This window comes from Macaca nemestrina, chromosome 4 (genome assembly GCF_043159975.1).
Source record: "Macaca nemestrina isolate mMacNem1 chromosome 4, mMacNem.hap1, whole genome shotgun sequence".
NCBI lineage: Eukaryota > Metazoa > Chordata > Mammalia > Primates > Cercopithecidae > Macaca > Macaca nemestrina.
In genome coordinates this window covers 27,572,917-27,585,881 of record NC_092128.1, presented here as the reverse complement: position 1 = coordinate 27,585,881, position 12,965 = coordinate 27,572,917, and the positions used below count along the sequence as shown (strand labels likewise).

General features: G+C 54.3%; 1 protein-coding gene across 3 annotated transcripts in view; it reads right to left on the bottom strand.

The window, feature by feature from the left end:
- The window catches only part of LOC105471370 (podocalyxin like), a 55,979-nt gene extending 44,515 nt beyond the window's left edge, over positions 1-11,464 (bottom strand). For 2 of the 3 annotated variants that reach the window (XM_011723819.3, XM_071093954.1), the window contains exon 1: positions 11,106-11,464. In XM_011723819.3, the coding sequence (XP_011722121.2) occupies positions 11,106-11,175 (70 nt within the window). In that variant the 5' untranslated portion in view covers positions 11,176-11,464. Of the gene's footprint in view, positions 1-291; positions 864-11,105 lie in introns of those variants that run through there. The other variant, XM_011723820.3, reaches the window with a different exon arrangement.
- Positions 11,465-12,965: the final 1,501 nt, after the last annotated feature.

Here is a 12,965-nt window from a genome sequence, read left to right as displayed (position 1 = left end):
AAGGTAAAAAGTAATCTCCTTAGAGGACATTTCAAAGTATGTAAGATCATAATGTATTTTGACCTTCTAAGAAGGGAAATGTATTCATTTTATTAAATATTCATCGAGGGCGTAACTATTAAAATCTCGAGGACTATGAAATGTTCTTATTGGACAGTTTGGAACACAGCTTGCTTTATGGAATATAAAAGTAAAATAAAAAACCTCATACAGTGCTACCCCAGACTTACCATGTGAGTAAACTGAGGCACACAGCAATGCCCCCAAGGCAGATCTGTGAGTACTTCTTACCTTCCCTTCCTATCTTCCTCCCACTTTTCATCCTTGTGAGGAAATACTCCTTGCCCTAGTTGTTGGGTGTAGCTCCATGCACCTCCCCCAGGCCCTCCCTTTCCTGAGAAGGAAAATGGAGAGCTGGCCGCAGAAAGATCAACATCTTGCTTCACTGCCTGGCTCGATGGCATCAAGAGGAATTTGGTGCAAGAGTTAGGGTAGGCTCAGGGTTGGGTGATCTGAGAAAGGAAAGTGAAAGGGAGACTGGGATCCCAGGGCTAGGAGGGAGTGTACAGTGGGCGTGGCCAGGAGCTGATTAGCCAACCACAAGCGCATTTATCCAGGTAGAGAGAGAGCCAGGAGCTGGAAGACTGCATTTAACCAAGTAATGGGCTAACCACCTCAGGGGCTGCCAGGATCAGGGTGCAGGTGACTTCAGAAAGCCTGTTTTGGGCTGGGCGCCGTGGCTCACGTCTGTAATTCCAGCACTTTGGGAGGCTGAGGCGGGCAGATCACTTGAGGCCAGGAGTTCAAGACCAGCCTGGCCAACATGGGGAAACTCCGTCTCTACTAAAAACCCCAAAATCAGCTGGGCTTGGTGGCAGGTGCCTGTAATCCCAACTATGGGGGAGGCTGAGGTAAGAGGATCGCTTGAACTCCGGAGACGGAGGTTGCAGTGAGTCGAGATCCCGCCACTGCACTCCAGCCTGGGCAAAAGAGTGAGACCCTGTCTCAAAAAAAAAAGTTTGTTTTGACTCAAAGCCCCAAAGTGAAGGGCAGTGCCCCCTAGGGGTGAGCTGAGGAGCACCAGGCAGGAACAGGAAGGTCAGGGAGGGGCAGGGGGCCACCTCAGCTGCTTCTTAGCTAAGCCCACCCTGGCACCCTGGCTACCTTTATCTGAAACTGCGGTCTGCAACTGACCCTGCCTCCCCGCACTGAGGCCCCCAGCCTGAGTAATGGGGAAGGGCCGTGAAGAAGAAAGCCTGGCCCTGTGAGGTCGCAGAGGGTGCTCTCTAGCATGGCGTGGGGGTCCGTTGACTCACACCTCACGCTGGGCTAGGGCTGACGCCAATACAAGAAATAACACCAACAAGCCAGGCGCAGGTGGCTCACACCTATAATCCTAGCACTTTGGGAGGCCGATCAGGCGGATCACCTGAGGTTGGGAGTTCAAGACCAGCCTGACCAACATGGAGAAACCCCGTCTCTACTAAAAATACAAAATTAGCTGGGTGTGGTGGTGCATGCCTGTAATTCCAGCTACTCCAGAGGCTGAGGCAGGAGAATCACTTGAACCCGGGAGGCGGAGGTTGCGGTGAGCCGAGATTGTGCCATTGCACTCCAGCCTGGGTAAACAAGAGTGAAACTCCGTCTCAAAAAAAAAAAAAAAAAAATCAACCCATGTGGATGCTTTCTGCATATCAGAGGCACCCCCTACATGATCCTATTTAGCCCTTGCTATGGAGGAGGGCACAATACCTACTTTCTGCTGGAGAAGCCCAGGTCAAGGAACAAGTCTGAGATCACAAGGCTAGCAAGTGTCGAAGCCGTGGCTAAAATCCAAGCCTCTTAACCGCAGAGCATCCGCAGAGATTTCCATTTTTCTTCTTTTCACCGTCACAGCAAAACTTTTTTGTCAAAGGAATTCCTGCGTAGAGACTCATCATACCGAAGGGCCTTCGTGAAAAGGGTGGACGTAAAACTCCCCTCAAATCAGCCTCCTCTTCGTTTTCCTCTCCAGGTGTGCACCCCAAACCCTCGGTGGTCCCAAGGCAGTTCCACGGAATACCTCCCGCAGGTTTCAAAGCCACTGGCCCCGGCTGCTGCTGTCACTGAGGGGTCACTGTCCAAACCCCTAAGACAGTATTTCCTTGGCCCTGCACTCACCCGCTCTGAGGTGAGAGGGGGAGATGGGGAGCAGAAGCACTTCTTCCCTATCCACAGGCCAGTGGGGGAACCCAGGTCTTTCCCCTACCTAGCCTGCCCAAGGCCCGGCTCATGGGGGTCCTGGGACACCTTGGATCCCTGTTGCAGCTCAAGACCCAATTAGGAAGGAGCCAGATTTCTTTGTGCATTACCAGGAACTGCCCCTCAGACCAGAAGGCTACAGCCACATAACCGGAAGGCTAAGTGGGACCAGGCTGCCTGAGAGCCGTGTTTCACTCGTGCAGAGGCGAAGCTGATCTGACCAGCAAGGCGGGGACAGAGGGCCGCTACAGAGAAGCCCAGGGTTTGCAGGGACCAGTTCTGCAGTAGCATTTGCCAGTCACCTACTCCAAATATCCATTCGCTGCTTCCTCTATGTAACTGAACCACTGTTCTTCAGTTAGGCACTCGGGTGCCTGAAATAAAAATTACTCTTCCCTAAGTTCTCTTTCCTGCCCCCCTTTCAGCTAGTGTGGCCACATGCTAAGTTTTGTTCAACAAAATGTGACTGGAAGTGTCACGTGTGGTTTCTGGGAGGCGCACTCAAAAGAGGAGCCACATGCTTCTTGTTCCTTTTTCCTGATGGCTGGAACTCCAGCAGCCATCTTGGACCGCGAGGCCACATGTGAATGATAGGAGAACCACTACACCAACCCTCTGAAGTTCTATGATATGAGAGAGATATAACTGACGCCTGTCTTCTTTAATCCACTACTTATTGTTTGTTGCTATGAGCAGCCAAATCAAGTTCTAACAAACACAAGCCCCAATTCTCAGCTGAAGGATCCTTTGGGTGGGGACAGCACAGGAGACATGACGCTGCTGTACCTCCCATGGCCCCCCTCCCACTTCCTACCAGGAATCCCTGCTCCTTCCTGCCCATATGCCTGTTCCCCCAGGACCTAGGGCCAGTCCCCACCTGCCACTTCCTTCTTGAATCAGGTGAAGAGCCTTGCATTTGGAGAGCACAGGCTGGCAGGCAAGACTTTAAGTTCTAAGCCAGCCCTGACACCCACTCACTTACTAACTCACTCCTTCGACCTATATTTATGGAACAGCTACTTTGTGCCAAGTGCTATTCTAGGTGCTGTGGCTACAGCGCAATGGAAGTCCCTGCCCTCATGGAACTTACAGTCTAATGGGGGAGAGACAGACAAATCAGGTGATGAGTGCTATGGAGAAAATAAAAGCGAGTAGGAGGAAACGAGTGTGCTGCAGGGAGGGGTTTCTATGCAGAGCAGCCCCGGAAGGCCTCTTTGAGAAGGTGGCATTCACGGGGAGAGCTGAAGGAAGTGAGGGAGTGAACCACGTACATATTTGGTAGAAGAGCTGGTTGTATGATCTACTGTAAGTCCTTGCATTTGTGCCTCAGTTTCTCCTCCCTGAAATGGTCTGTGAGATAAAGTCAAGCTACCCCAGCTGGAGGGTTCTGTGTGTTCCAGTTGTTGTGTGTTGGGAGTAGGTTGGCATGGGAACCTGGCTGGATGGAGATTTAAGGGCCTCCGTCCTCAGGCAGAGCTCCATGAATTTCTTTTCTTTTATTTTTTTTTGAGACGGAGTCTCACTCTGGCATCCAGACTGGAGTGCAATGGTGTGACCTCGGCTCGCTGCAACCTCCGCCTGCTGGGTTCAAGCAAGTCTCCTGCCTCAGCCTCCTGAGTAGCTGGGACTACTATGCCCGGCTAATTTTTTGTCTTTTTAGTAGAGACTGGGTTTCACCATGCTGACCAGGCTCATCTCGAACTCCTGACCTCATGATCTGCCCACCTCAGCCTCCCAAAGTGCTGGGATTGCAGGCGTGAGCCACCGCACCCGGCGGCTCCCTGAATTTCAGTTAAGAAGGAGCCGTGGCTTCAGCCTCACACACAGCCAGTATGTATAAGAATTACAGAATGCCCCCCTCACCGGCTTGCTTAACTGCTGTCCCTTCTACCCTGATCAGGGTCAGGTAGCAGGAAGGTAAGAGATCAGACAACTTAGACCCCAGGTCAGTCCACACATCCCTAGGGGCCTGGCTCTGGAAGGCCCCTGCACCCTAATCCAGGGCTAGATAGCAAGCCTCTTTCAGCCACTTCTTGGAATTCTCTTCCCCCTGAGTGGAGGCACATAGCCTTCCGGCCATGACAATTGGCGGACGAGGTGCCACCCTGCACCCTGGTCCTGGGAAGTGTGAGGTGGCTGACCCAAGGGGAATAAGGCTACAAAGGAAGAGAGGGTGGTGGTGATGTGTGTCGGGTAAGAGGGTAGGGAGGGTGGGAGGTGGCCCAGGGGCCAACCTTAGCTAGGGGACCCCCTTAGCTGAGGGTCTGTGCTTGCCGCTGCTCCAGTGATTCAGGGCAGGGCCAGGACTCAGAGACAATGCAAGAGCTTGGGATGCAGGAGATGTGGGCAAGGGCCACTGATGAATCTGCAGCTGAATGCTGCATCTTGTGCAGCCAATTGTCCCGCAAACATTTCTTTTTTTTTTTTTTTTTTTTTTTTTTTTGAGACAGAGTCTAGCTCTGTTGCCCAGGCTGGAGTGCAGTGGCCGGATCTCAGCTCACTGCAAGCCCCGCCTCCCGGGTTCACGCCATTCTCCTGCCTCAGCCTCCCGAGTAGCTGGGAGTACAGGCGCCCGCCACCTCGCCCGGCTAATTTTTTTTTGTATTTTAGTAGAGACGGGGTTTCACCGTGTTAGCCAGGATGGTCTCGATCTCCTGAACTCGTGATCCGCCCGTCTCGGCCTCCCAAAGTGCTGGGATTACAGGCTTGAGCCACCGCGCCCGGCCCCGCAAACATTTCTTAACCACCTCGTTGGCTAGAGGCCGTGGACATGACAGGGGGTCTCAGCTAGTGGACCAGTGGCAAAAACAGACATATATAGGCATAATGCATGGTGGCCAGTACTATGGCACAGTATTTCAGGCACCCTTAGGAGCCTAACTCTTAAATAGCAAAGTGACCCCAAGCCTTAATTTACCCTGATGGTAGAGGGGTAGGGAAAGAGATGTGGGCACAGTATAGTTTGTCACCATCCTAAAATCCTTTTTAAAGAGGCTTTTCACCAGGCATGATGGCTCATGCCTATAATCCCAGCACTGGGAGGCCGAGGTGGGCAGATCACTCAAGGTTAGGCATTCAAGACCAGCCTGGTCAACATGGTGAGACCCCATTTCTACAGAAATTAGCTGGGTGTGGTGGCACACGCCTGTAGTCCCAGCTACTCAGGAGGCTGAGGCAGGAGGATGTCTTGAATCTGGGAGGCAGAGGTTGCAGCAAGCCAAAATCATGCCACTGCACTCCATCCTGGGCAACAGAGCAAGACTCCATTTCAAAAAAAAAAAAAAAAAAGTAAAATAAAAAATTATATAAAGGGAATTTGCTGAGTTTTTCCAATTCCCAGGAGGGAATCAGCACTGAAAGGGCTGAGTTCTATTCTGGTACCCACAGCTGACACATATGCGCACGTGTACACACATACATGCACATGCACACGTGCACACACACACACGTGTGCACACCCATCTCCTGGAAAGCCATTTATTGAGAGTCACTGGCAACTTGGTCAAATGAACCTACCTCCCTGGCCTGCAATCCTCCATCTGAAACAAGCAGGTTGTAGCAGATGACTTCCAGAAGGCTCCGCAGCTCTAGAATTCTGTGCCCTATGATTTTCTGGCTCATTTAGAAGTGGTGTGGAAAGTACCCTTTGCCAACTGAGTTACACATTGCACACAGCCCGCAGGCTGCCTACTCGAAGCAGTCATATGGCAAATGTTATTGCAAATATGAAGAGGCTCCTTTAAGGGATCCTCTGTGTCGATTTTCTTGAAGGCTTTTCTTAAAGAGAATGCCCCCGTCATTTGGCCTGTGCAGGGTAGGAGTCACCATCCTGGATTTGCTACATCACTTGATTTCTTAACAGCACCATCAAGCAGGCAGGACACATGATAAAGAGAGACCCATTCAACTTTGCCCGTGTTCCTGGGTCCGGGACACCCCACCAGCTGAGCTCCCTGCCCTGCTTCATGCCCAGTGGGTGCAAATAGGAAATGAGCCCAGAGCTGGGTAAAGAGCTCCTGGCTGAGGTCCGATGAAAGTGTCCAGGCAGGCTCAGGCTGGTGGGTAGGGATGGGCAGGGCAATGCCATTCTCTTTCTCTGACTACGTAGGAATGGCTTCCATTTCGGCTAGAGCAAAGCTTGCATTCAGCAGCCCTGAAGAGGGCCTCTGCCTCAAAGGGTGTGAAGAAGCAGCCCTTCCTGGAATAGGGGTCATCTAAGTCCCCTCCCAAGAAGTCCAGTGAACTGTAGACACGGTTCCTCCCACTTCCCTTAAGAGTGAAGGGCTCTGGGCCGGGTGCGGTAGCTCACGCCTGTAATAATCCCAGCACTTTGGGAGGCTGAGGCGGGCGGAGCATGAGGTCAGGAGATCGAGACCATCCTGGCTAACACAATGAATCCCCGTCTCTACTAAAAAATACAAAAAAATTAGCCGGGCGTGGTGGCGGGCGCCTGTAGTCCTAGCTATTCGGGAGGCTGAGGCAGGAGAATGGCCTGAACCGGGGAGGTGGAGCTTGCAGTGAGCTGGGTTCTCACCACTGCACTCCAGCCTGGGTGACAGAGCGAGACTCTTGTCTCCAAAAAAAAAAAAAGGAGTGAAGGGCTCTGAGTTAAGTGTTGAGCCCCAATTCCAACAGGGGTCACCTGCCCCACAGAAGCCTTAAACCTCAGCAGTTACTCCCACCAGCTCCGGCTGCTGGAGAACAAGCCCACTGGCCAGACATCTCTTCCCAGGATGCAAACTCCCCTTCCAGGGAGCCTGAAGCCAGGGCTGAGGCTGGTTCCCCTCGGTCCCACAGTCCAGCGTATCCCAAGCCACTGCTCAGCGCCTGGTGCTGGGCTGGGCCCTGGAGGGGCCAGTGAGTATGTTGCTGGCTCCTCGAGGGCCTCACCGCATGGCGGAGGAGACACACAGATCATGGAACACATGTTGGTTCTCCCTAGGAAACCAGGGAAGGCGTCTCAGAGATGATGCTTGAGGGCGGCTGGGAGTGACTCTTCCCCTTCCTCCCTGCAGGGGGGGAATTCTAACCACATGGAGTCCCCTTCCCCTCTCAGCTTCCACAGGGCAGTGGTGTCAAAATCCCGGGCAGCACCCTTCTCTCCCTTCAAACATGGGCTCCTGAGGAAAACCAGACTAGGGGCAGCCTCCATGCCTCTCCCTCACGCCTCTAGGCCTGGGGGACACCCTGAGGACCCTCCTGGGCAGGCCACGCTCCCCTCCTCAGCCCTTCTCTGGGTGACCACACCCCAAAGCTCTGGCCACAATGACACCAGGTGCTTCTGGGTCTTCCCTAGAAAGGCTGGCTCCTAACCCCCAATGTCCAGCTCACTCATGCCTCAGATCCTGTCCCAAGCTGCACCATGCTGGAGACACCCACATTCCCCCACCCCAGCCCTGGGCACCTTGTTTTTTTCCTTGAGTCAGGGTCTGCCTCTGTTGCCCAGGCTGGAGTACAGTGGCGTGATCTTGGCTCACGGCAACCTCTGACTCCCAGGTTCAAGCAATTCTCCTACCTCAGCCTCCCGAGTAGCTGAGACTACAGGCGTGTGCCACCACCATGCCCAGCTAATTTTTTTGTCTTTTTAGTAGAGACAGTCTTACTAGGTTGCCCAGGCTGGTCTTGAACTCCTAGAATCAAGCAATCCTCCCACCTTGGCCTCCCAAAGTTGCTGGGATTCCAGGTGTGAGCAGTCACGCCCTGCCACCGTGGAACTTTCTCTTCAGCTCTGAGAGCTGATCTCCCTAAAGCCTCAATGACCCCATCTCAAGAACTGCCATCACAGACTCCCCGTCCCTAGTCTGCATCTCCCCCTACATACTACAATGTGTAGAGCCTCAGCCACATTAGGAAACACTGACCCTTTTAATTTTAAAATCCCTATGTGAAAACCCCACCTCCTTCAGGAGGCTTTCTCCAGACCACCCCTTCCAAATCTTACCCTTTTACATATGCCTCCCTGTCCCACAGAGTGGCACTGGGGCTTCAGTTTTTATTATCATCCATCCACTGATACCCACAAACACTGGCAGAATCCCAACACCTGGGGTCCCTTAAACCCACCAGGTGCTCAATATATATGCTTACTAATCATCACAGCTATTTTCTGAGTGGTGGTCCTGAGTTGGGCGTAAAGTCAAGCCCATGATATATATACTCACTCATCTTCATAGCAACCCACAAGGTATTGCTGTTATTACTTTATAGATGAAGAAACTGAGGTTCAGGGAAGTCCCTTATTTTGTCCATGGTCACGCACATCTCTCTGACCCAAAGCCTGAGTGTTTCCACCCCACCAAGCTGCCTTCCTGTTGCCCAGAATTCATCCATTCAACATCAGATTGCCAATACTGAATCAGCTTGTCCTTTCGGTAGCTGAGGGAACACAGAACCCCAGATATCTTATCATGGCGGAACTAGAGGTCCCTTTGGTTTTTTATTCTATCTCACAGATAAGGAAACGGAGGCACAGAGATGTGACTTACCATTGTGGTTCTGCCAGATGGTTATCAAACCGAAAAGCACGGAAAGGGGGTCTGATGAATTGTCCGGCCCCTAAGGAGAATGCTTTCTTTGCTGTAGGCTGCAGGATCTGCCCATATATTGGAAGGTAAGCTGGGGGAGAGGGGCAGGGATGGATCTGTCTGGGGATAATTCCTTTGTTGCAGAGACTCGAGCTATAAATCTTTCTTGCTTTGAATCAAATCACAGCATTCCAGCAGGTGGGGGGCAGTGTTTATGCTATTCCTGATGACAGCGGCCCAGGCGACCAGACCTTCAGAAGGACAGGGATGGAGCTGGCCTTCCTGAGTCCCTAGAGGGTGGTGTAAAATGCACCATAGCTACCAAACAGACCAAGCTTGCCGCAACCCCCCTACCAAGACTTTTCTGGCCTCAATATATGCAAATCATCATCACCATCATGATCATCATCCTCCCCCCATCCCCCACTTAGCACTTTGCACTTTCCTAAGTGCTTCCCAACAGTGCTGCACTCTGTAATGCACACAGTGCTCGGATGGGCCAGGTTACTTGCTGGTTATAGCAGGCACTGGGTTATGGTCATTTTTGTTTGCCACATACCAAGCTTCTGCCATGTGCCATGCCCCGTGCTAGGCTAGAAGTGGTGCTTCATGGAAGAGACATGGTTTCTGGCAGTGCCCAGGTGCCAGGAAAGACAGTCCCATCCATCCTTGAAGCCAGCAGTGAGCTAGAGTCAGAGCTTTGCCCACTGGTGGCTTAGGAACATTTCCTTTTACGGCAGAACAGGGAGGGTCTTGTCCCACAGCGCCTCCCACTCCTCAAAGTGAGGGTGGCTCAGCCACCTTAAGCTCAGAAGCACTAGGGACTAACCCCTCTTTCCTGACACAGCCCAACGCCCTTCTGGGTGGTTCTAAGAGGCTTCCCAACAAAAGGTTCATATGAAGGCCCACCCTGAAGTCCAGCTGTCCCCAGAGAGTAGGGCTGAGGAGTGCCACCACACTCTGGTGTCATCTCAACCCTGCATGTCGTGTGGCTCTTCAGTGATTGCCACCCTGAAAGCTGTTTTGACTGTTCCTCACACTGCAGCCCCTCTTCCGGGGACACACATTCTTCCCTGCCAGGACATTCCCTTTCTAGTCAGGCTGGTGGAGTCTCCCGCCGGCCACAGGAGGATGCCCACACCTGCCTGCTCCCTGAGTGCCAGCCCCTGCCCACTACCAAAGGTTTCCTGCGGTGTAGAGGAGAGACTGTACTGCCCTCCCATCTCCCCCCAGCCCCTTGGAGTCCAGTTCCAAACTGCCAGCACCTGCTCGCGGCAGAGTCCCTTCCCTGTCTGTGCTGTCCCCGCAGTCCTCCTGCTCTAGGGTGATCACACCACCTCCCCTCTTTCTCCCTGCAGACACGTGCTCAGGTGGGCAAGAGAGAATGAGAAATACGCTTCTCCCATGGTCCTGATCCGACTCCGGATGTTCCTAGGGGCTTAGGAACACCTGCTCTGGTTGAGTTTGCAGCCATCGCCTGTTCCCCCAAAGAGAATGAGTAACATTTCACCTTGAAAAGAAACAAGGAGGGAATGTTCTGAGGTACAGCTCTGTTCCTTGAGAGACAGGTACGGTTTCTAAGGTGTGTCTAAAATGCAGCTCAATCCTATTCTACGAGAGAGAAGTTCCCGTTTGAACAACAGGATTCGAGGGGGTCTCACCATCGTAGCCACGCACTAAGAAGTGACTGGTTTGGGGACACGGAGGTAGGACCCCCACTCAGCCAGGTGACTCTGGGACTATGGAAGGTCCACTTCCACAGTCTCTGTACCTGCCCCAGCACGGGCTCAGGGGGTTGAGCCTGCACACATTGCTTGGAAAACCCTCTCTGCAAACGGGTAAGCACATTGCCCGCGTGGACAGTGGCTGGAAGCTTGTCACCTGCTTCAGGGACTTCCTCGGGAGCTTCTCGCCTGCCTCTTTGCCTGGAATTAACGAATACACAATATAGCCCCACATTCCCTCCAACACGAAGGAAAGGTGTAATCAGATCCCAAGGGTCCCGCAGAAGCGTCGAGCCTCGCGGTGCTGTCTCCCTTTTCTTTCCCAAGCAAACCCACTTAGCACCGGCGCGCCCCTGTCTGCCCGGGCAGAATCCACTGCCCACTCCTCCCGAGTGGAGACTGGAGACGAATCCACGCTCGGGCCCTGCACCTGCCGCGTAGTGGAGTTTGGAGGGGTCGTGGATGGTGCAAGGTCAGGGCTTCGTGTGTGACCCCGGCGGCGACAGGGCTGCTCCGGGTCAGACCACGCGGCGCGTCGGGCTTCCCTGCAACCTGGCCGGGTAGGGGGCACACGCGCACGGTGGGGCATCCGGCGGAGCCCGGGCCGGCCACTCACCATCCTGGGAGGCCAGCAGCGGCGACACCAGCAGCAGCAGCAGCGCCGAGAGCGCCAGCGCGCTGCGCATCGTGTCCTCGCCTCTGGGCCGGGAGCAGGTGGCTGCGGGGCCGGCGGAGGGTCCGCGCGTCCGGACGGTAGGAGAGTGGGCGCCGCTCGGGGAGGCCTGTGGGTGGCTCCGGCGACCGGGCTGTGGCCCGGGGCTCCCGGGTCGCGCTGCGCCGGCTCTTCCTCCCTGCTGCTGCCGCAGAGCGGGGCTGGGGCGCAGAGCCAGCAGCGGAGGAGCGGCGGCGGCGGCTGCGTCCTGGGCGGCGTCTGCGCGGCTGCGGCCCCACTGGCGGCTGCGGCTACTCCTGGCCCGTCCCGTCCGCGCCGGCCCCCGCCCCCGCCCCCGCCCCTCCCCCTCCCCCATGAGCCAGCCCACGGCGGCGGCGGCCGGGCAGGGCGGGGCCGGGGCTGGGCGGGCGCTGGGCAGTGAACAATGAGCAGAGGAGGAAACTCCGCCCTGGAGCGCGGCGGGCGGGAGGGCTGGCAGCCTCCGCGCACTGGGGGGCTTTGAGTGTGTGCGCGCGGGCCGGGGCCGGGGGCTTCTGCGGGGCAGCTGGGCCCCGCCCACAGGTGTCCCCCCGAGTGCTTCTGAGTGGGCCTGGCGGGAACCCCCAGCACACAGCAGGGGCCCTCGCACTACGAGCAAATCCCGAGCGGGCGGACCTCCAGCCTTGCGTGGTAGCTGATAACCATTCGCGGCCTCCCGGGCTGCGGCGCGTTCTGCAGCGACCCCGGAGAAGCTCATCTCCTACCTGCCAAGTGCAATTCACCTGCCGGCGGGCCCCCATCCCGCACGACTTCTGAGCGGGTCCTTGCAGCTGGGTGTGCACCGGGCAAGCTGGACTAATTCACTGCTTCACCTCTCCAAGGCTAGGTTCCTTACCTGTGAAATGGAGATGATGGTTAAAAAAACAACAGCAACAATTTCAGGGATGAATGTGTGCCAGGCTTTACGTATATTAATTCGTTTGCTCTTCATGACAACCATATTTTTAGCCTCATTTTGCAGACAGGGAAATTGAGTCAAAAAGAGGTTAAGAAACTTCCTGAGGTCACATAACAGGTAAGTGACAAACCTGCCTCTGAAAGTAGTTTGGAGAAATACCGTGCCTGGAATATAGTAATTGCTCTGCAAGGAGTGGTTGTTACTTTTATTCCTGCTATATAAAGAACAGTTACAAAGATTTAGAACTTTTGGGTCAAAACAGACTTGGACTCAAAACCTAACTGTGCCAATCTGTTAATTGTAAAACCCTAGGCAAGTTATTCTCAGTACCTCATTTCTTTTCATCTGTAGAATAGGGATAATAACACCTACCTCAGGGGGTTACTGGGAGACTTAAATGTGATCCTACAAGATAATACTTAGCCTAGGGCCAGGAACACGAAAGTCTCAATGAATGAAGTAGCTCGCCCTCCACGTGAGGATCAGAGATATTTGCACATTGCGGATGGGAGTGAGTTTTGGAGAATTCCGTAAACTGAGTTTATCTGGCGAAAGAACAAAGAAGTTCGTCTCCCCTCCCCCGCTCCCCTCCTTTTTACCCCTGAAAGCTGCTTGGGAGACGCAGACCCCAGGACCGCCTGAGGAGGAGGCACATCAGCGCGGCCGCGAAGCGGAGGGGGCGAGGGGTGGTTAACCTTGGAACCGGGGTATGGCGTGAATTTGGCTCACGTGACTCCGGAGCTGCTAATCTGGAGTCTCTCTGCCAGATGGGGCTGGGTGGAGGGGTTTTCCCCGGGATCTAGCCGCGTCCCGGGGACAGGGTACTTCGTGAGCCCCTGAAGTCGGTTGTAAGCAGGCGATGCCTG